The sequence below is a fragment of the Scyliorhinus canicula genome, chromosome 6 (assembly GCF_902713615.1).
Source record: "Scyliorhinus canicula chromosome 6, sScyCan1.1, whole genome shotgun sequence".
In the NCBI taxonomy this organism is placed as follows: Eukaryota; Metazoa; Chordata; class Chondrichthyes; order Carcharhiniformes; family Scyliorhinidae; genus Scyliorhinus; species Scyliorhinus canicula.
In genome coordinates, this window is record NC_052151.1 from 79,667,562 (window position 1) to 79,690,114 (window position 22,553).

At 49.3% G+C, this 22,553-nt stretch overlaps 1 protein-coding gene across 6 annotated transcripts in view; it reads right to left on the reverse strand.

Annotated features, from left to right (window-relative positions):
* Positions 1-702: 702 nt before the first annotated feature.
* LOC119967261 (4-galactosyl-N-acetylglucosaminide 3-alpha-L-fucosyltransferase 9-like) overlaps positions 703-22,553 on the reverse strand; it is a 98,751-nt gene continuing 76,900 nt past the window's right edge. For 5 of the 6 annotated variants that reach the window (XM_038799555.1, XM_038799557.1, XM_038799558.1 and 2 more), the window contains 2 exons: positions 11,543-11,621; positions 703-1,792 (listed from right to left, as the gene is read on the reverse strand). In XM_038799555.1, the coding sequence (XP_038655483.1) occupies positions 732-1,792; positions 11,543-11,621 (1,140 nt within the window). In that variant the 3' untranslated portion in view covers positions 703-731. Of the gene's footprint in view, positions 1,793-11,542; positions 11,622-15,858; positions 16,618-22,553 lie in introns of those variants that run through there. The other variant, XM_038799556.1, reaches the window with a different exon arrangement.

Genomic DNA, 22,553 nt, shown 5'->3' on the forward strand with positions numbered 1-22,553 from the left:
ACCTAGGGCTGGATTCTCCGACTCCCCGCCGGGGGCCGGCGTGAATCCCGCCCCGCCCGGCCGCTGAATTCTCCGGCACCGGATAATCGGCGGGGGCGGGAATCGCGCCGCGCCTATCGGCCACCCCCCCCCCCCCCCCCCCCCCCCCACCGCCGATTTTCCGGCCCGCGATGGGCCGAAGTCCCACGGCTGTTATGCCGGTCCCGCCGGCGTAAATTAAACAAGATATTTACCGGCGGGACCAGGCGGCGCAGGCGGGCTCCGGGGTCCTGGGGGGGGGCGCGGGGCAATCTGGCCCCGGCGGGTGCCCCCACGGTGGCCTGGCCCGCAATCGGGGCCCACCGATCCGCGGGCGGGCCTGTGCCGTGGGGGCACTATTTTCCTTCCGTGTCGGGCATCAGCCACCGCGATGGCCGACGCCGAGGTGACCCCCTCCCCCTGCGCATGCGCGGGGATGATGTCAGCGGCCGGCGGCACGCCAACCACTCCGGCGTGGGCCTAGCCCCTAAAGGTGAGGGCTTGGCCCCTAAAGGTGCGGAGGATTCCGCACCTTTGGGGCGGCACAACGCCAGAGTGGTTCACGCCACTCCATCCCGCCGGGAACCCCGCCCAGCCGGGTAGGGGAGAATCCAGCCCCTAATTTCTTTCTAATCAAGAAAAAATTATTGTAGTTGGAAAAAGGTAATTGAATTCCAGAGATACTGATATTTACTGGAGATATATTTTAGAATTTAATCCCCAGACCATTTCTCCAAACTGGAATATGATTTATAGTCTTGATATCGTTTTATATTCTCACACACTTTACATGCAGGTTCATCCCAGAAATGAGTCATCCGCACTGTGTACTTTACCCGCCATTCAAAATAGTGCATGTACAAGTCTTTATTATCATCTAGCACATGCAGATAATCTGCAAGCTCGTTAGCTGAGTGGAAATCATCCACATGAATGAATGAATCGGCTGGAATGTAATTTTCATAATTCTTTCTCGGTGGTCCCAGGACGACAGGCACGGTGCCAGCAAGCAACGCATTGTAGAGCTTTTCAGTTATGTAATCTTCATGTACTGAATTTTCAAAGGAAAGGTAGAACTTACAACCAGATATGGTGGGAATCAAATCTTCATTACTTAGGTGATTCCAGTTTAATCCACCATATGTATTGATTTTAATGTATTTCTGGAGTTCATAGTAATATTTCACTCTGGCATGATTAGAGTTCCAGTTACTTACTACCCAGCACACTAGATATTGTTTATTGGGAAATGCAAAATCTAATGGAGCTTTGCTCATTGTCAGAGATCCATAAGGCACTTGTATATCTGAATCTCGCCGATATGTCAAAGTCAGGTTGAAGAGATGATAAAGGCCAATATTTATTTTAATATTGCTGGGTGACTCCATGTTCATCCAGACCCATTTCTGAAAAAATGGTCGAGGTTGTGTGGGCAGGTTCATCGAGTTCTTCTTTATGTCCCCTTGATGGATAAGGACAGCATGGGATTTATTGTACAAGTTCCTATCTGCAGTCAAATAACAGTCATGGATGTTAAACTCAGATTCACACGTTGTGAGCTCAAATGTACTACCAAAAGGCCAAAACCAAATGAGCACAATGATGTTATTCTTTGCAGGCTTGTGGAGGTTTTTCATGGATATGGAACCAGTATTCCCAGTGTTAGATGGGTTGACATACAGCATCAATAATAGTAAAAAACTGCCCAAAATGAAGAGTGGAAGTAACTGATAGTGTAAAATCTTTTTAGTAGCCTCCGGTGTATGAGCAGATCCTGCAATAAAATAAATAAAAATTGTTCAGATTCTTGGACCACAGCTTCTTATCTGTTTACCACCAATTTCCTAATGTAACTATTTATTTAGTTTATTTTTATGATATGGGCCACACTTGCAAGGCTTGCATTTGCTGTATTAACCTAGTTATATTAAGAACGGGGCGATTAACATTTGGATTTGTTTATTGTCACGTGTACCGAGGTACAGTGAAAAGTGAAAGCATTTTTCCGCGTGCAGCTCAAACAGATCATTTTGTACATGAAGAGAAAATATGTAACAGGGAAACAAGAGGAAATATGTAATGGGGAAACACATGGTACACAATGTAAATACATAGACACCGGCATCGGGTGAAGCATACAGGAAAGTAGTATTCATCAGATCAGTCCATAAGAGGGTCGTTTAGGAGTCTGGTAGGAATGGGGAAGAAGCTGTTTTTGAATCTGTTTGTGTGTATTCTCAGACTTTTGCATCTCCTGCCCGATGGAAGAAGTTGGAAGAGTGAGTAAGCTGGGTGGGAGGGGGTCTTTGATTATGCTGTCCGCTTTCCCAAGGCAGCGGGAGGTGTCGTACAGTCAACGGATGGGAGGCAGGTTTGTGTGATGGACTGGGCAGTGTTCACGACTCTGAAGTTTCTTGTGGTCTTGGGCCAAACAGTTGCCATAACAGGCTGCGATGCAGCCAGATAGGATGCTTTCTATGGTGCACCTATAAAAGTTGGTAAGTGTCAATGTGGACATGTCGAATTTCCTTAGTTTCCTGAGGAAGTATAGATGCTGTTGTGCTTTCTTAGTGGTAGCATCGACGTGGGTGGACCAGGTCAGAATTTTGTTGATGTGCACTCCTAGGAGTTTGAAGCTGTCAACTATCTCTACCTTGGCCCCGTTGATGCAGACAGGGGTGTGTACAGTACTTTGCTCCCTGAAGTCAATGACCAGCTCTTTAGATTTGCTGCCTTTGAGAGAGAGATTTTTGTCATTACACCGCTCCACTAGGTTCTCTATCTCCCTCCTGTATTCTGTCTCGTCGTTGATCGAGATCCCACCCACTACAGTCATGTCGTCAGCAAATGTGTAGATGGAGTTGGAGCCAAATTTTGCCACGCAGTCTTGTTTATATAGGGAGTATAGTAAAGGGCTAAGTACACAGCCTTGTGTGGCTTTGGTATTGAGGACTATCATGGAGGAGGCGCTGTTGTTTATTCTTATTGATTGTGGTCTGTGGGTTAGAAAGTTGAGGATCCAGTTGCAGAGTGAGGGGCCAACATTGAGGCATGTTGCCTGGATCTTCTTTGGCAACGGTATGATGGTGGTTTTCTTAAGCGGCTTGCTAAACAAATTGAGTGAGTACTTACGTGTTCAGCTCATTGGTGTGGGACTGATAAAAAAACTTGCAATTATATAGAGACCTTTGACAATCTCAGAATACATAAGAATATAACAACGTAAGAACTAGGAGCAGGAGTAGGCCATCTGGACCCTCAAGCTTGCTCTGCTATTCAATAAGATCATGGCATGCTGCCATTTTTTACCATTTCAATAAAAGTCAATTTTTCTTGTTATTCCTACTAAAATGGATGACCTCACATTTACCAACATTGAATCACCACCTTGCCCACTCACTTCAAATATCTATATTCCTCTGCAGACGTTCAGTGTCCTTTTGCACACTTTGCTCTACCACAAGTGTCATCTGCGAACTTTGACACATTGCACTTGGTCCCTAACTCCAAATCAATTGTAAATGTAAATTGTAAACCAAATGTAAATTGTAAACAATTGTGTTTCCAAAACAGATCCCTGAGGCACACCACTAGCCACTGATCGGCAACCAGAAAAACACCCATTTAAAAAAAATAAAAATAAATTTTGAGTACAATTCATTTGTTTCGATTAAGGGGCAATTTAGTGTGGCCAATCTACCTACCCTGCACATCTTTCGGTTGTGGGGCGAAACCCCCACAAACACGGGGAGAATGTGCAAACTCCACACGGACAATGACCCAGGGCCGGGATCAAACCTGGGACCTCAGCTCTGTGAGGCAACAGTGCTAACCACTGTGCCACCGTGCTGCCCTGAAAAACACCCATTTAACCCCATTCTTTGTTTTCTGTTAGTTAACCAATCCTCTATCCATGCTAATACATTACCCAAATTAAGTATTTTTAAACTGGCGTTCCAGTTGCTATGTAGGAAATGCACAAGCAAATTTTCACACAGCACCGAAATGTGACGATCACCAGGTACTGTTTTTAGTGAGGTTAATTTTGAGAGAATTATTAGTCAGGATACTGGGGGAAATTTTTTGAAGTTATGCCACAGGACCTCTAATCACCTGAGGTAGCTGACAAGATCTCAGATACATATCTCTTCTGAAAGACTTCCAGTAGTGCAGCAGTGACTGCGTTACCCTGGACCTTGAGTTCAAGTCTCTGGAGCAGGGCTTGAACCCACAATCTTCTGACTTAGAGGCTATCTAATGAATCACAGCTAAAATCTAAGGGATCAGGGTAGGCCTTGGGGGGTGGGGTCAGGAGCTGTGAGCTTTTCAACAAACTGACAACTTTATGTGCAATTTTACAGATTGATTTGTAAGAATGCATTCAAATTCTGGCAGACATAATGGAATTTGAACTCACATGCTCAAGATTATTAGTCCAGATCTCTGTATTAGTATTATAACATTATAATACCATGCACATTACAAAAGGGGCATTAAAAGTATGTGGGAATAGAAATGAGAGGGAAACACTTAAAAAGAAAGATGAAATTCAACTCGATAATTAAAATATCAGACAGTGACAGTCCATAAACAAATATAGGTAACGTGAAACAATATGGGCGGAATTCTCCGCTCCCCACGTGGCGTGGGAGAATCGTGGGAGGGCCTCCCAACATTTTTTACGAACCCCTGGCACCCCCAGCGATTCTCTCCCCCCCGCCCCCACTCGGAAAAATCACCGCTTGCCGTTTTTCACAGCGAACAGCGATTCTCCGAGCCCGATGTGCCGAGTGGCCGACCCTTCACGCCCGTTTCACCACGGCAGCAACCACACCTGGTCGCTGCATTCGTGAAACGGGCGCCAGATGCCCGTTTGGGGCATCTAGGGGCCAGATTTGGACGGGAGCACCGCGACTGTGCTCCGGAGGGGACAGGCCCTCGATCGGTGCCCACCGATCGTCGGGCCAGCGTCCAAAACAGACGCACTCTTTCCCCTCCGCCGCTTGGCAAGATCAAGCTGCCACATCTTGCTGGGCGGCGGTGGAGAAAGACGACACCGCGCATGCGCGGGTTCGTGCCGTCTGCCGATGAAGTCATCCGCGCACGCGCGGATTGGAACTGGCAACACGCGCATGCGCGGATGACTTCACATTCTCGGCGCGACGAGGTCGCGGCCGGGAAAGACGGAGGCCAGCTCCTAGCCCCCCGGGTGGGGATGAATTAGGTGTGTGGAGTGGGCTCCGAGGCCGTCGTGAACCTCGGCCGAGTTCACAACGGCCTTCACAAATTCGGCCCCCTGCGGAGAATTCCGCCCTATATTTTTGTTCAAATGACAAAACCAAAAGAATAAAATTAGCAAATGACTGAAGACGGATAAGACATTAAATGTAACTGGCTCAGAGACCTGGAAGGCAATTTGAACTAAATTTCTGGGAAGGAAGCATGGAGGTTCATTGTCTGTTTTACATCCCGTGCTAGATTACTCTCCAACTGTTAGTGTTAAAAAGTTCTCTGATCTGACCCTATCAGTTTGTTGGTCAACTAAGGTAAAAATTGTCTGCCTGGTGAAAGCTAAAGAACAACCATTAGTCTGATTTAAAGATATAATGATGTTTAACTGAGGACCCCGAGATTTGACGCTCCCAAACATCTTGATCTCATAGATATCTCATTCCTATTTTCACCATTGAGACTTTGCACCGCATAATTCCTCACCTTCATGACTTCACCGTACATACGGAAATTTATATTTCTTCTCTAAAATTTCCCTGTCTTTCTGTTTAGGCTCATGAACATCTTGTACCTTATGCTGTCAGCATACTTGTGAAAACTGATGTATTTTTGGATGTCACCAAGGGGCATCTTTTGATGAGGAGTAGGAGGAATAAGTCATTTTGGGAACACCAGATGTATCTTTGCAGAGAAGCCATGGATTGCGATTTTCTGGCCACCATTACTCACTGGAGGAAGCAGCTTTCAAATTTTATTTATCCTTAATGATGAGAAAGCCCAACACATCAGCGCAAAAGATAAGGCTGAAGAATTTACAACAATCTTCACCCAGAAGTGGAACGTGAGGGGGCAGAATGGGTCAGCCAAACAGTCACGTATGTTCGCGCACCTGAGGATTCCGAAGGTGGATATGCCTTTTTTTTACAAGAGACGCACTTAAAGATAGGGGATAAGATGAGGTTGAGGAAAGGATGGGTGGGGCAGGTGTTCCACGCATGACTGGACATGAAGACGAGGGGGGTGTCGATGTTGGTAAATAAGCGGGTGACGTTCGAGATGGGAGCATTGTGGCAGATCCGGCAACGGGGGGTGGGAGGTTCGTGATGGTGTGTGGGAAGCTGGAGGGGATTTTGGTGGTCCTAGTAAATGTTTATGCCCCAAATTGGGATGAGGTAGATTTCATGAGGCGGGTGCTGGGGAAGATTCCTGACCTGGACTCGCACCGGTTGATCATGGTAGGAGACTTTAACACGGTTAAAGAGCCAAGCTTGGACGGGTCGAGCACAAGGTCGGGGAAGGTGCGGCAGTGACGAGGGAGCTGAAGGAGTTGTGGAGGGGAGGTGGGGGTGGACCTGTGGAGATTTGGAAGTCCGAGGGTGAAAGAATTTTCATATTTCTCCCGCGTGCACTGGGTTTACTCCCGGATTGACATTTTTGTGGTGGATAAGGCATTGCTGGTGGGGGTTGTCAATTAGAAATATTCGGCAGTCATGGTCTCCAACCACGTGCCGCACAGGGTGAATTTGCGAGTGGACCGGTGGGGGGAGGGGGCCCAGCACCTGCAATGGAGGCTGGATGTGGGATTGGTGGATGAGGAGGTGTGCGAGGGCCACCATCAGGGGTATGTGGAACTCAATGGCACGGGGGAGGTCATGGCCGCCAAGCTGTGGAAGGCTCTCAGGTGGGGTCCGGGTGAAGGTTATTTCAATTTGGCCGTAATATGACGGCCTGGTAGAACAATGGTTAGCACTGTTGCTTCACAGCGCCAGGTGTAGCCACCTGGGTTGGCCACTTCCTGACTTTAAAATGGAGATCCGCTAAGAATGCAGGGAGAAATGGCCAAACGCAGGAAAACAAGCAGGTGCAAAATCTCCTGTATATTAGAACTTGCAGAAACCCAGACAGCACTGAAACGAACAACCATATACATATTGATGAGCGATCCCCGGGAACAATTGGAAACACTTAAGATAATCGAGGCCAAGCCAGACTCCTCGGCACCAGCGGGAGCCAAGACAAAGGAAGGCCAATGGACACTTAGGAACCGCCCAGCGATCAGCCCCAGTATTAGGGAAATCAAATCAATTGATTGGAACATGGTCCAATCTATTGGAACCAGATACGGGGGCCGCCCAAAAATGCGCAAAGCCCCTGGGTACTATAAAATAGAGTCCCCAAGTTCAGTTCGATCTTCTTGGCACTTGGCTCTCAGCGAGGAGAGACTGGCCTAACAGCTTCTTGGCAGCTCTCAAAGAACTCTTGACCGTGACTCTTAACTCGGAGAGACTTGCCTAGCAGCTGCACCAACCAAGTAAGTGTCCAGTCAACGCACGCTACGAGATAGGCGCTCCTAACCATTAGTCCATACCAGCTGGAAGCCAGCAGACTCAGGATCGAACAAGAGGTCAATTGTTCCCCTGACCTAGTGGGTCCCTTTTCCAAAGCTAAGTATTGGCCTGTTAGTGTTAGAAATAGTCTAGTGAGTAGTATTGTATGCATGAGTAGCGATTGACTGTATATAATAAATGTGTTTTGATTTGAACCTTACTAACTGGTGTATTGAGTTATTGATCAGCACTTGAACTTGAACCTCGTGGTGGTATCATAAAGATACCTGGCGACTCTAGAGCAAGGTGATTAAACAGAGCAAATTAAGTGTAAAGCACACTTAGCAACAATTAGCAACACAGGGTCCCAGGTTTGATTCTTGACTTGGATCACTGTGTGGAGTCTGCACATTCTCCCTGTATCTGCATGGGTTTCCTCAAGGTGATCCGGTTTCCTCCCACAAATCCCGAAAGACGTGTTGTTAGATAATTTGGACAATCTGAACTCTCCCACTGTGTACCCAAACAGACCCCAGAATATGGCGACTAGGGAATTTTCACAGTAGGTGGGTGGATTGTCCATGCTAAATTGCCCCTTAATTGGAAATTTAAAAAAAAAATACTCAAGAAGCCTGACAGCATCCAGAATAAAGCTGCCCGCTTAATTGGCATCCTTTCCACAAACATTCATCTCTCCACCACTGACCAACAATAGCAGGAGTGTGTACCATGTACAATTTGCAGGAACTCACCAGGGATCCTTACACAGCCACCTTCCAAACCAACAAACACTACCATGTAGAAGGACACGGGCGATAGATACATGGGAACCCCACCATCTGGATGTTCCACTTCATGTCACTCACCATCCTGACTTGGAAATATATCATCGTTCTTTCACTTGTCACTGAGTCAAAATCCTAGAACCACTAAACGGCAGCCTCAGCCTGCAAAACGCACGGGCTGAATTCTCCACCGTTGTAATTCTCCATTTTGCCTGCAGCCTGAGGGTTACCCGATGGCATGGGGCTGCACCACAATAGGAAACCCCATTGACCAGCTGGCAAAACGGAGAAACACGGCCATTCGGCGCGATTCTCCGCTCCCCACGGCGGGTGGGAGAATCGCGGGAGCACGGGGTGAATCATGACACGCCGCCCTGGCACCCCCCGCGATTCTCCTACCCCCCCAAAAATGGCGTGTCGTGTTTTTCGACACGCTGCTCGGAGAATCGCCGCTCGTCGTTTTTCACGGCGACCGGCGATTCTCCGGTCCGGATGGGCAGAGCGGCCTGACGAACCCGACCGGTTCACGCCGGCGGCAACCACACCTGGTCGCTGCCGTCGTGAACAGTGCGCGACACGTAAGTGTGGGGCCTGTGGGGGGCGGAGGGAGGATCGAGCACCACGGGGGTGCTCATGAGGTGACTGGCCCGCGATCGGTGCCCACCAATCGTCGGGCCGGCGTCTCTAAGAGATGCACTCTTTTCCCTCTCCCGCCCCGCAAGATCAAGCCGCCATGTCTTGCGGGGGCAGCGGAGGGGAAGATGGCAACCGCGCATGCGCGGGTTCGAGCTGGCCAACCTGCGCATGCGCGGCTTACGTCACTTAGGCACCGCCGGCCGCGTCATTCTCTGCGCGCCGCTTTGATGCAAGCGTCAAGGCCCAGCGGCCGAGTTTCCTGCAATGCCGCTCCTAGCCCCCCGGGAGGGGAGAATAGTGGGCGAGGAGCAGCCTCCGACGCCGGAGTGAAACATTCCGGGTTTCACTCCGGCGTCAGCACTCAGTCTCCCTTTGGGAGAATTTCGCCCCCAATCTCTTGAATGAGTAAAAAAGCAAGAAAGTCCTCATCCTTTTTTCAATGTGCTTTTATAGTACAGACCCTGGTTTCAGCTTCTCCATTTAACCATCTTGGCCTGGCTGGCAAATGTCTCCTTCATTACTACTGCTATGATCATCTTATATAATTGCGTCACCTCCACCCATCTGGAAAAGTGGTCCTCACTAAGGAACAATTTGTTGTTGTAGAGAAACAGATTGATATCATTTAATTTCATTGATGTCATTTCAATATATTTGCATCTCATTATAAGGTTTCCCTGCTGGGATCATCCCCTCACACTGCATCATCCAGTTATGTTGGTGTGCCATTAGAAAAATGTGCTTCACAACTTTATATAAGCGAAATGCACCTGACAACATGCACCTTGTGAAATTTTGTGGAATAATTCAATTTGGTCTATGCAAAAACTTGCTTGAACATCTCTCACTTTCATTCTTTCCACACCCTGACAATGCATAGGTCAGGTGTTCTTATGTTTCTGTAGCTAATGATTCCTGGAACAGGTCACCAGGAGTTTATAGCTTGATTGGCATTACACCAAATTAAGCATAGCCACAATGACACAGGCAAGTGCAGGGGCAATTTAGCATAGCTAATCCACCTAACCTGCAGGTCTTGGACTGTGGGTGAAAACGGGCAGCACGGTAGCATGGTGGTTAGCATAAATGCTTCACAGCTCCAGGGTCCCAAGTTCGATTCCCGGCTGGGTCACTGTCTGTGCGGAGTCTGCACGTCCTCCCCGTGTGTGCGTGGGTTTCCTCCAGGTGCTCCGGTTTCCTCCCACAGTCCAAAGATGTGCGGGTTAGGTGGATTGGCCATGCTAAATTGCCCGTAGTGTCCTAAAAAGTAAGGGGGGGGGGTTGTTGGGTTACGGGTATAGGGTGGATACGTGGGTTTGAGTAGGGTGATCATTGCTCGGCACAACATCGAGGGCCGAAGGGCCTGTTCTGTGCTGTACTGTTCTATGTTCTATGAAAACCCAAGCAGACACAGGGAGAATGTGCAAAGTCCACACAGACAGACCCTAGGCTGGAAACAAACCTGGGTCCCTGGTTCTGTGAGGCAGCATTGATAAACTCTGCACCACCGTGCCTTGTATTGATAGAATATAGTACTTGGTAATTAAAGTGATTGCCGTGTAGATCATAGAAATTACTGTGCAGAAGGAGGCCATTCAGCCCATCGAGTCTGCACTGACCTTTGGAATGAACATCCTACTTAAGCCCATGCCTCCACCCTATCCCTGTAACCCAGTAACCCCCCTAACCTCTTGGACACTAAGGGGCAATTTATCATGGCCAATCCACCTAACCTGCATATCTTTGTGGGAGGAAACCGGAACATCCGGAGGAAATCCACGCAGACACTAGGTAGTGGCTAGTTCCAACCTTTCTCTCACAACCACCCTCAAGTATAATTTTGTTTACCTTACTTCTGGGATGCGGTCGTCTAGGTTTTGTTGTGGCTATGGAAGGTGAATTCCCTTTCATGTGACTATGTGCTAACGTCGAAGTAAACTTTAGTGGAATTTTTATATCCTTGTAAAACCCTAGCGGACTTTTAGTGGGAACAGATTTATCCACTATTAACCAACCACCAATATCATCTCCAGTCTTTCCCATAACTTGCAATCACTATTTTACAAAGGTTTGCTGATATTCGCTAAAGCTATATCAATGGTCCGGAGAACAACCTATCACCTCCAGAAAATGATACCCTTCATCAGTCAGTAATAACACTGAAGACCTTGGCATTGAATTACGAAATATTGGTCTTGCACTATTATTGCTGGGTGATCTGGTACGAGAGATGCTTGACAAATTAATTTGTATACATGGTCGTCACAGACTGTAATGCTAGTTGCTTGCATTATTTCCATGGTTTTGGCTGCCCATTGAGCTGACTGTGGACTAACCCAACATTCCTCGATTATGAATTAACATTTCCAAAGAGAAGCTGGGCTGCAAATGCAAAAAGCTGCTCACTCAATTTACAGCAGAGCGTTACTAGACCAAGTACTCTGCCCGTGATAATCATTTGGCCAGCGTAAATGTTTGATGGAACATGATGCCTGATAAGTAAATTGACACACTCCAGCTGCAGTTCCACGGTAGTCACCTCACCTGATGTCTTTACACGTTTGCCTCTCTCAGCAAAGATTTTCTCTTCCATTAACATGTCTTCATGGATTTTAGACTTTTCCTGTAGGCAAAACATGAATATAGATTATCGTTTATTTTTTCAGGAATGCAATAAACTTGAACTTGGCTTTCATGGTGTTTCCATAATTGCCTCTTTTGCTGCAATTCTTCATGCAGCATGTTGCTTCCATGTTATAGTTACAGCAGTATGGAACACTCTACGTTGATTTTAAGATACAAATCATTTAAGTGCACCATTTGTTGAGAGTTAAAAACAGCCAGTTTTATTTTGAAATTACTTGGGCGGGAATCTTCATTCCCCGATGCTGATTTCATAATTGGCGATCGGGCAAAGAATCCCTTTTGACGCTGAAATTGGTGGCGGCGCCTGTTTGATGCAGTTTTCAGATGCTCCGTCCCTCTGAGATAGCATCATAATGGCGCGCGCCGCATGCCATTGTGATGGCCTCAATGCATCAACTGAAGGTCCTCCCCGATGCTCAGCCACTGATGGGCTGAATTCCCGACGCAACAGTTCATGGTCTCAGCCGTGCGGGAACCCGGCATGGCGGTTGCGGACTGTGTCCAGCGCCGCTACAGTCGGGTGGGAGCCATGCTGCTGGCCGGGGACTGGCTTCTGCGAGGGATGGGGGGGGGGGAATGGCCAGGGGTGGCCAGCAGGGCCATATCTGTCTGGTCGGGTTCACGCACGGCCGGCGCCATGTTTTACGGCATGACCGCTGCAGGTCGTCGCCGTGCGCGGCCATGGACCCGACGATTCTCCGCCCATTTATTTAGTGGAGGCCGGGGGTTTTATGTGGCGCGGCTGCCAGCCCCTCACCGGCCACAGGATCGGTGTGGGGCGGCGATGATATTTTCCACGTAATACGCCACAGATCCTCGGCACGTAGCCTCGGAATCAGAGAAACTGGACCCTTGTGTTTGAAGTGACTTGAGTTGTGGCCTCTGCCCTTTCCAACAGTGACTTCCAGAAATTTTTTTCAACTTTGCTTCTGGAATGTAAATGCCACTGGGAAGACTGCCAATTATTGTCTGTTTGTGAGAAAGTGAGACAAACACTCAACGGATGTTTCTGGCTGAGAAAAAATTAACCGAGAAGCATCAGGAATAAGTAAAAGTCAGAACCAACAATACAAAGTAAAGTGGTAAGTAATTCTAGTATGTAATACAAAGATAAGAAGGTTCAGCTAGATTTAGACAAGAAGACTAAGTTAAGATAAGAAGAGTAAATTTTAAGACTAGGTAATTTGAAAAAAATAGCAAGTAAGATGAAGTATCTATAAGTTTCATACATGGCAGGTCGGGTCAGCTGAGTGGAATGTGTGAGCTGTCATATGTGGGAAGTCATGGACTATGCTGATATCGTAGATGGCCACATGTGCAACAAGTTCTCCCAACTGCAGAAACTTGAGCTCCAGGTTTCAGAGCTTGAGCGAAAGCTGGAGACATTGTGATTCATCCGTAAGGCTAAGAGTTATGTGGATAGGAGTTTCAGAGAGGTGGTCACACTTCAGCTCAAGGGACTGGTAGAAAGAAAGGTGACTACCAAGCAGTCTAAGAGCAACATGCAAGGTAGTGCAGGAATCCGCTGAGGACCCACTTCAAATCGGTTTTCCATTTTCCTCAAGGGAATGCAGTCAGAGCCAAGCTCCCAGCACACTATACGGGAGGGGAGAAAGAAGGAAGGAGGAGAGATAGTGATAGGGGATAAATTAGGTAGGAGAACAGGCAGGTGTTTCTGCGGCCGCAGATGTGACCCCAAATAACAAAGAAAAATAAGGCACAGGAACAGGCCCTTCAACAATCCAAGCCTGTGCCGATCATGATGCCCGAACTATAAAAAAAACCTTCTGCCCTTACTTGGTCTGTATCCCTCTATTTCCTCTCTATTCATGTACTCATCCAGTTACCTCTTAAATGTTGTTAATGTGCCTACTTCCACCACATCCTCTGGCAGCGCGTTCCAGGCACCCACCACTCCCTGCATGAAAAACTTAACCCGCTCATCTCCCTTCAACTTTCTGTCCCTCACCTTGAACCTGTGTCACCTTGTAATTGACATTTCCACCCTTGGAAAATGCACCTGACTATCGAACCTCACTATGCCTCTCATAATTTTGTAGACCTCTCTCAGGTCTCCCCTCAGCCTCCACCTTTCCAGTGAAAACAATCCTAATTTATTCATAGCCAACACCTTCAATACCAGGCAATATTCTGATGAACCTTCTTTGCCCTCTCTCCAAAGCTTTCACATCCTTCTGATAAGGGGCTGGTTTAGCTCACTGGGCTAATTCGCTGGCTTTTAAAACAGGCCAGCAGCACTGTTCGATTCCCGTACCAGCCTCCCCGGCCAGGCGCCGGAATGTGGCGACTAGGGGCTTTTCACAGTAACTTCACTGAAGCCTACTCATGACAATAAGCGATTTTCATTTCATTCATTTCAATCTCGCGGTTGAGCCATGGTTTCCGGTTGGGGAACGTACATACTGCTTTCTTTGGCACGCAGTCATCCACACATTTGCTGATGAAGTCTGTGACGGTGGTGGCATACTCATTTAAGTTAGTCGCTGAGTTCGTAAATATGGACCAAAGGAATATTGTTAGTACACCAATTGGCCTCTACCAAGAAATGGGTTGAGGACAAAGACAAGATAAGGAAATTAGAATCTAGGGTATGGGAATTAGACAAAAGAGATCAACTGTTAGAGAAGAATCATTGGGGTCTCCTTCCACCTTATGAGACAATACAACAGGAGGCAACAGCCCTCCCCCTCGTACCTCAGGGAATACGGAAGAATGTAATATGGCCCCAATGACCAGGGCAGGAACTGAGGCACAACCAAGGGCAACATATAAACCCTTCACCCCTGGAGTAAGACAGCAAGTATTGGATTCCTTGGGCAAATTACAACCCGAAGTGCAAATGCTAAATTTTGGGCACACTTGGATACCGTGTGGGTAGGACACCAACTGCATTTGCGGGATATTCACCAGCTGTTCAGAGCCGCGTGGCCTCAGGATAAATGGAGGCAGGTACAGGGGTCAGGACAGGCCAATCACCACCAGATTGGCATCTGGGCACAGGCATTAGGCCTCCTTATTGAAGTGGACACTTAACAGGCGGACTTCGCCCCATTCAAAACAGCAGTACCCACAGCCCTGGGAAACGCACCAACTAATTGGAGTACGATTACCACAACTAAGCAACAAAAGGGAGAGGGAACCTCTTAATATGGGGAACGATTGTTCCGGGTCTACGAAGAATGTTCAGGAATAGTAAACCCTGCATGGACTGATAGGGCCTTTATCCAAGCCTTTAAGGACGGGCTCTCAAGTAACACCAGACCATTTAAAAAATGGGAATAGTAGCGCTCCAAGTGTATGATGAGTTAGTGGAATGGGCCTGCGGATAACCAGGCGGAGAGGAAAAACACCAAGTCAAGATAAAACAGGAGCAAGTCGTCGCCCACGGCGGTAACGGGAGTCAGAAGGGGAAGTGTTACACATGTGGCAGAGAGGGACATTTCGTAAATTAATGTCGACCATCAAAGAGAGGAAACAGCTCTGGGAATGGCGGACTCCGTTGCAATTATTGGAACAAAAACGGGCACACAGAGGCTAAATGTTGGGATAAACATGGCAAACCTCGACCCCACCGCGTGTCTGCCACGGAAGGTAGGAAGCAGGTGACCAAGGAGAATGTAGACTGATGGTTTGCAGCCCCCATAATTAAGAGCAAAAAAGAGGGGAGGATTTATGTGTGTGCACTGGTGGGGGGCCGACAATGTGAAATGTTGGTGGACACAGACACATCTATATCAATTACTGACCTCCCCCTGCCAACCTTAAATAAAATGATTTAATTCACTGGGATAGGAGGAAGTAAAACACCTGCCTACCTAAGTGAAACCACATTGATGGAAATTAATCATTTGTATATACCAATGCAATTATACTTTTGTAAAAATAATGAAGGAACAATAATGAGAAATGACTTAATGAGAGAATATGAGATTTTAATTGATTGTGGGAAACGGGAACTAATTTGGCTAACCGAGAATGGGCGGAAAGCAAAAATGGGAAGGCTCAGAAGCAACCACGAGACTCTGAAATTTCCACTGTCACTGACCGGAGACTGGAGATTAGAAACACAGGGGTTCGGGATCATTTGCTCCTCTGCCCCTGGAGTATGGGCAAATTGTAAATTGGACACCGGTTGAGTCAACATAAACCGTATAAAGGTGCTCGGGCCCAAACATACACCGCATCGACAATACCTGATTAAACTGAAGCAAAGGCAGCTGTAGTCGAAATTGTCAGAGGGCTGGCGGAGAAGAGAATCGTAAGAGAAACCACGAGCACCACCAACTTCCCTAAATGGCCAGTGAGTAAACCAGACGGAAGTTACAGACTCACTATAGACGACACTGCCCTCAATAAAGTGACGCTGAAATTGAACCCTATTGTAGCAAGCCCCTCAACAATCCTAAATGGATTGTCACCGGAGCACAAAATCTTTACCGTATTAGACATAGCCAACAGGTTTTGATCCCTTCCCCTAGATCCAGAATCTCAAGGAAATTTGCATTTACGGTAGGAGATAAACAAAACACATGGACTCGACTACCACAGGGATTCCATAATAGCCCTGCAAACTTCCACCGAGTTATGAGTGAAGCTCTGGAACAAATAGAATTACCAAAGGGGAGTACAATTTTACAATATTTTGACGATATATTGATTGCCTCAGAATCCAGGTCAGGACACCAGGAGGAGGTGTGATATTAAGCGAATTGGACACTGCAAGATTTAAAGTGAGTCCCAAAAAGGCGCAGAATGGAAAAGAACGAGTGCTATATTTAGGACATCCAATCTCACAAGAATTCAAAGAAATGCCGGTAGACCGGAAGAAAGCGGTACAACAGATGCCACGCCCGGCAACTGTAAGAGGAGTTAGAAAGCTTTATCCCCGAATTTGCTAAACTAAAGTGGGTAAATGCGTGTGTAAGTATTAGTGAATTTCCTTTGGTCTTTATAGTTTTTAAAATGTTGTATTTTACAAAACCGAGTTTCACATCAATTAGAAGTTAACTGGGCTGCAGTCAGAGCTGCTTGCAGGAAGTTACTTTGAAACCATTGTGTTGAAATTGACACGGCATAGCTCCACCAGGGTCCTAATGCCCAATGATCACAACAAATTCAGAAGCGGGGAAAAAAATGATGCTTGGAATGTTAAATACATGGCAGAAAGTGCTTTAGGGAATAAAGCTAGTGGGCGCGATTCTCCGAGGCCGCGCCAGTTTTGTGAGGGGGGGGCGAGGGAGTGAGTGGAGGGGGGAGAGGGAGTGAGTAGTGGGAGGAGGGGAGAGGGAGTGAGTGGAGGGGGGTGTGGTGATCTACCACTGTATATATGTGTGTGCTTGCATTAGGGGATGTATGACAGTACCTGTATTACAGGTTTTCCGGTAAGCCCCTGCCGGCTAGCTCCGCCCACAGGGAGCAGTATAAATATTCAGAAGTTTCCCTGAGATGCCATTCTACAGCTGCAACCGAAGGAATAGCATCTCACTGTAATAAAGCCTCTCTTGTACCGAATCGAGTCTTTGTGTGCAATTGTTAGCGCCACAATTTATTACAGTGAGATTTTCCAACATCATGGACATCAGAATTAAGCCTGATCGCCTGCAGCTGGATCCGCAGTTGGCACACGCCAGGAAAGACTTTAACCACTGGCTGGCTGTTTTCAAGGCCTACATCACCTCAGCGGACCCTGCACCATCGGAGGCTCAGAAGGTATAACTCCAATACTCAAGGCTGAGCTCCAGCGTGTTACCGCTGATTCAGGACGCGCCTACCTACGCCCGGGCCATGGAACTGCTCAAAGCGAATTACGCTCAGTCGACGAACACTCTGTTTGCGAGACATGTACTCTCCACTTGCGTTCAGCAACTGGGGGAGCCGATTGAGGACTTCTTGCGGGCCCTTATCCCTCTAGTACGGGACTGCGACTGCCAGGCCGTCTCGGCCACGGAACATTCAAATCTACTCATGCGGGGTGCATTTGTAATGGGTATTGCATCGGACCCCATCCGGCAACGACTGCTGGAAGGGGGCGCTCTCGATCTTGCGGCAACAAAGACCTTAGCGCTCTCAATGACGGCCGCTTCCCGTAATGTGCAATCCTACCCCGCCAGCCGCGCGGCCCACCCATCCTACCCCTCGTGGACCCCACCGCCACCTTCCTTCCCAACTCCACGTGCGATCAGTGGGCGCCGCCATCATTCGCCGTCCCCGCCATGTGCGCACCATGGGCGCTGCCATCTTCATCCTCCGACTCCATGTGCGTTCCATGGTCGCCGCCATCTTGCCCCGCCCCCACAATGTGCGCTCCATGGTCGCCGCCATCTTGCCCTGCCCCCGCAATGTGCGCTACATGGGCGCCGCCATCTTCTTATCCGCAGGTACTCCAGACGCCGCCATTTTGTCCTCCCATCGGAATGGAACCACGGGACCCGGGTCGCTGCCGCTACCCATCGGACTCGTCGGACTCTTCGGTCGATCGCCCGCTACTCGCCTTCATGACGCTCGACCAATCCCGTCCTCGCAACCTGGCCACTGATTCTACGACGGTGCTTGTCAACGGCCACGCGACCTCCTGCCTCATTGACTCCGGGAGCATGGACAGCTTCATCCATCCGGACACGGTAAGGCGCTGCTCCCTTGCGGTCCATCCCGCCAACCAGCGGATCTCCCTGGCCTTCAGATCCCACTCTGGCCCGATCCGGGGCTTCTGTCTGGTTAAACTCGCCGTACGTTCAACCGTTTCCGCCTGTACGTTCTCCCCAACCTCTCTGCGACACTTTTACTGGGCCTGGACTTCCAATGTAACCTCCAGAGCCTCACCCTCAAATTCGGCGAACCCCTACCTCCCCTCACCGTTTGCGGCCTCACGACCCTCAAGGTTGACCCTCCCTCCCTCTTTGTCAATCTGACTACAGATTGCAAGCCCGTCGCCACCAGGAGCAGAAGGTACAGCACCCAGGACAAGACCTTCATCAGGTCCGAGGCCCAGCGGCTGCTTCGGGAGGGTATTATCGAGGCCAGCAACAGTTCCTGGAGAGCCCAAGTGGTGTTGGTTAAAACTGGGGAGAAACACAGGATGGTCATGGACTACAGCCAGACCATCAACCGGTACACGCAGCTCGACGCGTACCCGCTCCCTCGCATATCTGATATGGTCAATCAGATTGCACAGTACCAGGTCTTTTCGACAATTGACCTGAAATCCACCTACCACCAGCTCCCCATCCGTAAATCGGACCGTCCCTACACTGCCTTCGAGGTGGACGGTCGACTGTATCAATTTCGTAGGGTTCCCTTTGGCGTCACTAATAGGGTCTCGGTATTTCAGCGAGAAATGGACCGAATGGTTGACCGGTACGGACTGCGGGCCACGTTTCCGTACTTAGACAATGTCACCATCTGCGGCCATGACCAGCAGGACCATGACGCCAACATTGCTAAATTTCTCCACACCGCATCTCTCCTCAACCTCACTTATAACAAGGAGAAGTGCGTGTTCCGCACAGACCGCTTAGCCATCCTCGGCTACGTAGTCCAGAACGGACTACTGGGGCCCGACCCCGACCACATGCCTCATGGAGCTTCCCCTTCCCCACTGCCCTAAGGCTCTCAAACGATGCCTGGGGTTCTTTTCGTACTACGCCCAGTGGGTCCCACAATACGCGGACAAGGCCCGCTCACTGATCCAGTCCACACAATTTCCCCTCACGGCTGAGGCACAACAGGCCTTCGCTCGTATTCGCTCAGACACAGCCAAGGCCGGGATGCATGCAGTAGACGAGACACTTCCCTTCCAAGTAGAGAGCGACGCTTCAGATGTCGCCCTTGCCGCCACTCTAAACCAGGCATGCAGACCCGTGGCATTCTTTTCCCGCACCCTCCGAAATCCGACATTCCTCTGTTGAGAAGGAGGCCCTGACAATCGTTAAAGCGGTGCGGCACTGGAGGCATTACCTGGCCGGCAGGAGATTCACTCTCCTCACTGACCAACGGTCGGTAGCCTTCATATTTAACAACACGCAGCAGGGCAAGATCAAAAACGACAAAATCTTGCGGTGGGGAATCGAGCTCTCCACCTATAACTACGAGATCTTGTATCGCCCCGGCAAGCTCAACGAACCCCCAGACGCGCTCTCTCGAGGTACATGTGCCAGCGCACAAGTGAACCAGCTCCGTGTCTTGCATGAGAGCCTTTGCCATCCGGGGTCACTCGGTTGTACTATCTGGTCAAAGCCCGCAATCTGCCCTACTCCGTCGAGGAAGTATGGACAGTCACCAGAGACTGGTCTGTGCGGAGTGCAAGCCGCACTTCTACCGACCAGACCGCGCGCGCCTGGTGAAAGCGTCCCGCCTCTTTGAACGCCACAGCGTGGATTTCAAAGGGCCCCTCCCCTCCACCGACCGCAACACCTACATCCTTAGTGTGGTCGATGAATTCTCTAGGTTCCCCTTTGCCATCCCATGCCCGGATATGATGTCTGCCACCGTCATCAAGGCCCTTGACTCCATATTCGCTCTGTTCGATTTCCCCGACTATATCCACAGTGACAGGGGATCCTCGTTCATGAGTGATGAACTGTGTCTGTTCCTGCTCAGCAGGGGTATCGCCTCCAGCAGGACGACCAGCTACAACCCCCGGGGAAATGGGCAGGTAGAGAGGGAGAACGGGTTGGTATGGAGGGCCGTCTAGCTGGCCCTACGGTCCAGGAGCCTCCCAGCCGCTCGCTAGCAGCAGGTCCTCCCTGACGCGCTCCATTCCATTCGGTCACTGCTGTGCACCGCAACTAACAACACACCTCGTGAACGTGTTTTTGCCTTCCCTAGGAAGTCTACATCCGGGGTGCGGCTCCCGACTTGGTTCGCAGCTCCAGGGCCGGTCCTTCTTCGTAGACATGTCAGGCTCCACAAGGCAGACCCTCTGGTGGACAAGGTACGCCTGCTCCACGCGAACCCCCAGTATGCCTACGTGGAGTTCCCCGACGGCCGCCAGGATACAGTCTCGCTCAGGGACCTGGCTCCCTCGGGTGCCGATCCCATGCCCACACTCCTCCCTACCTACGCGCCACCCTCCTTTTCCCCGGCGCCCCCGAATTCAGCCCCACCAGGTCCATTCCTCGTTCCCCTGCCCACACTAGAGGACATGGAAGATTTAGGCTCGCTCCCGGAGTCATCCCGCCACTGGCCAGCACCAACAGCGCCAGCACCTACGCCATCATCGCCAACACCGCCTGTGCAGACGTCGCCACCAGAGCTACGTCGCTCACAACGGAACGTTCGACCGCCGGTCCGACTCAACCTGTGACGGGCACCGCGTTGCCCGATGGACACTTGGTTCCCTTTCCCCCCCCCTCTGTAAATAGATCACGTTTATGTATTATAGTTTCACGTCACCCCCGCCGGACTCATTTTTTACAGGGGGTGAATATGGTGATCTACCACTGTATATACGTGTGTGCTTGCATTAGAGGATGTATGACAGTACCTGTATTACAGGTTTTCCGGTAAGCCCCAGCCGGCTAGCTCCGCCCACAGGGAGCAGTATAAATATTCATAAGTTTCCCTGAGATGCCATTCTACAGCTGCAGTCGAAGGAATAGCATCTCACTGTAATAAAGCCTCTCTTGTACCGAATCGAGTCTTTGTGTGCAATTGTTAGTGCCACAGGGGGAGAGGGAGTGAATAGTGGGAGGGGGAGAGAGGGAGTGAGTAGTGGGAGGGGGGAGAGGGAGTGAGTGGAGGGGGGAGAGGGAGTGAGTAGTGGGAGGGGGAGAGCGAGTAGTGGGAGCGGGGGGAGAGAGCGAGTAGTGGGGGGGAAGAGGGAGTAGTGGGGGGGAGAGAGGGAGTAGTGATAGGGGGTGGGAAAGAGTGAGTAGTGGGAGAGGGAGAGAGCGAGTAGTGGGAGGGGGAGAGAGAGAGTAGTGGGAGGGGGGAGAGGGAGTGAGTGGAGTGGGTCGTCCACCTGCTGATGGAACATCTCAGCCGCCCTGCCCTGCCAGGTGCTCTTTCCAGGAGCCGGTGCAGACTCGATGGACCGAATGGCCTCCTTCTGCACTGTAAATTCTATGATCTATGATCTATGTAGTTGAGGGAGGAGCAGGACTGGCAACTGTAGATGAGGGGTTGGTGTCATATTTTTAATGCAGGAGTCATTTACGACAGTAAGGAGGAGCAATATCTTAGAAGGATCTTCAAACGAGGCTTTGTGGGTAGAGCTTAGGAATAAAAAAGTCATGTTGCTGGGACTGTATTGTAGGCCCACAAACAGTCAGCGGGCAATAGAGGATCAGATATGGAGATAATTCTCTGATGTGTGTAAGGGGATTTCATCTTCCCAAACATTAATTGTGATAGTCATAGAGTGTGAAGGGTTTAGAGGGGGCAGTTTCCATGAAATGTATGCAGGCTGTTTTTTTATGTCACTATGTATAAGGTACGGTAAAGGATGGCACAGTGCCGAATCTAATCCTGGGGAGTGAAATCAGACAGGTGTTTGAGTTGGCAGTGGGGAAGCATTTTGGTGATAGTGAACACAACACAATAAGATTTAACTTTGTTATGGAAAAGGAAAAAGACGGCCTGCAGAAAGTGGTTTTGGATTGGGGAAGAATCTGGCCAAAATAGACTGGGAACAGCTTAAGACCATAAGACATAGGAGCAGAATCAGGCCACTCGGCCCATCGAGTTGCTCCGCCTTTCAATCATGGTTGATATTTTCTCATCATATTCTCCTGCCTTCTCCCCATAACCCCTGATCCCCTAATTAATCAAGAACCTATCTATCTCTGTCTTAAAGACACGCAGTGATTTGCCCTCCACAGCCTTCTGCGGCAAAGAGTTCCACAGATTCACCACCCTGTGGTTGAAGAAATTACTCCTCATCTCTGTTTTA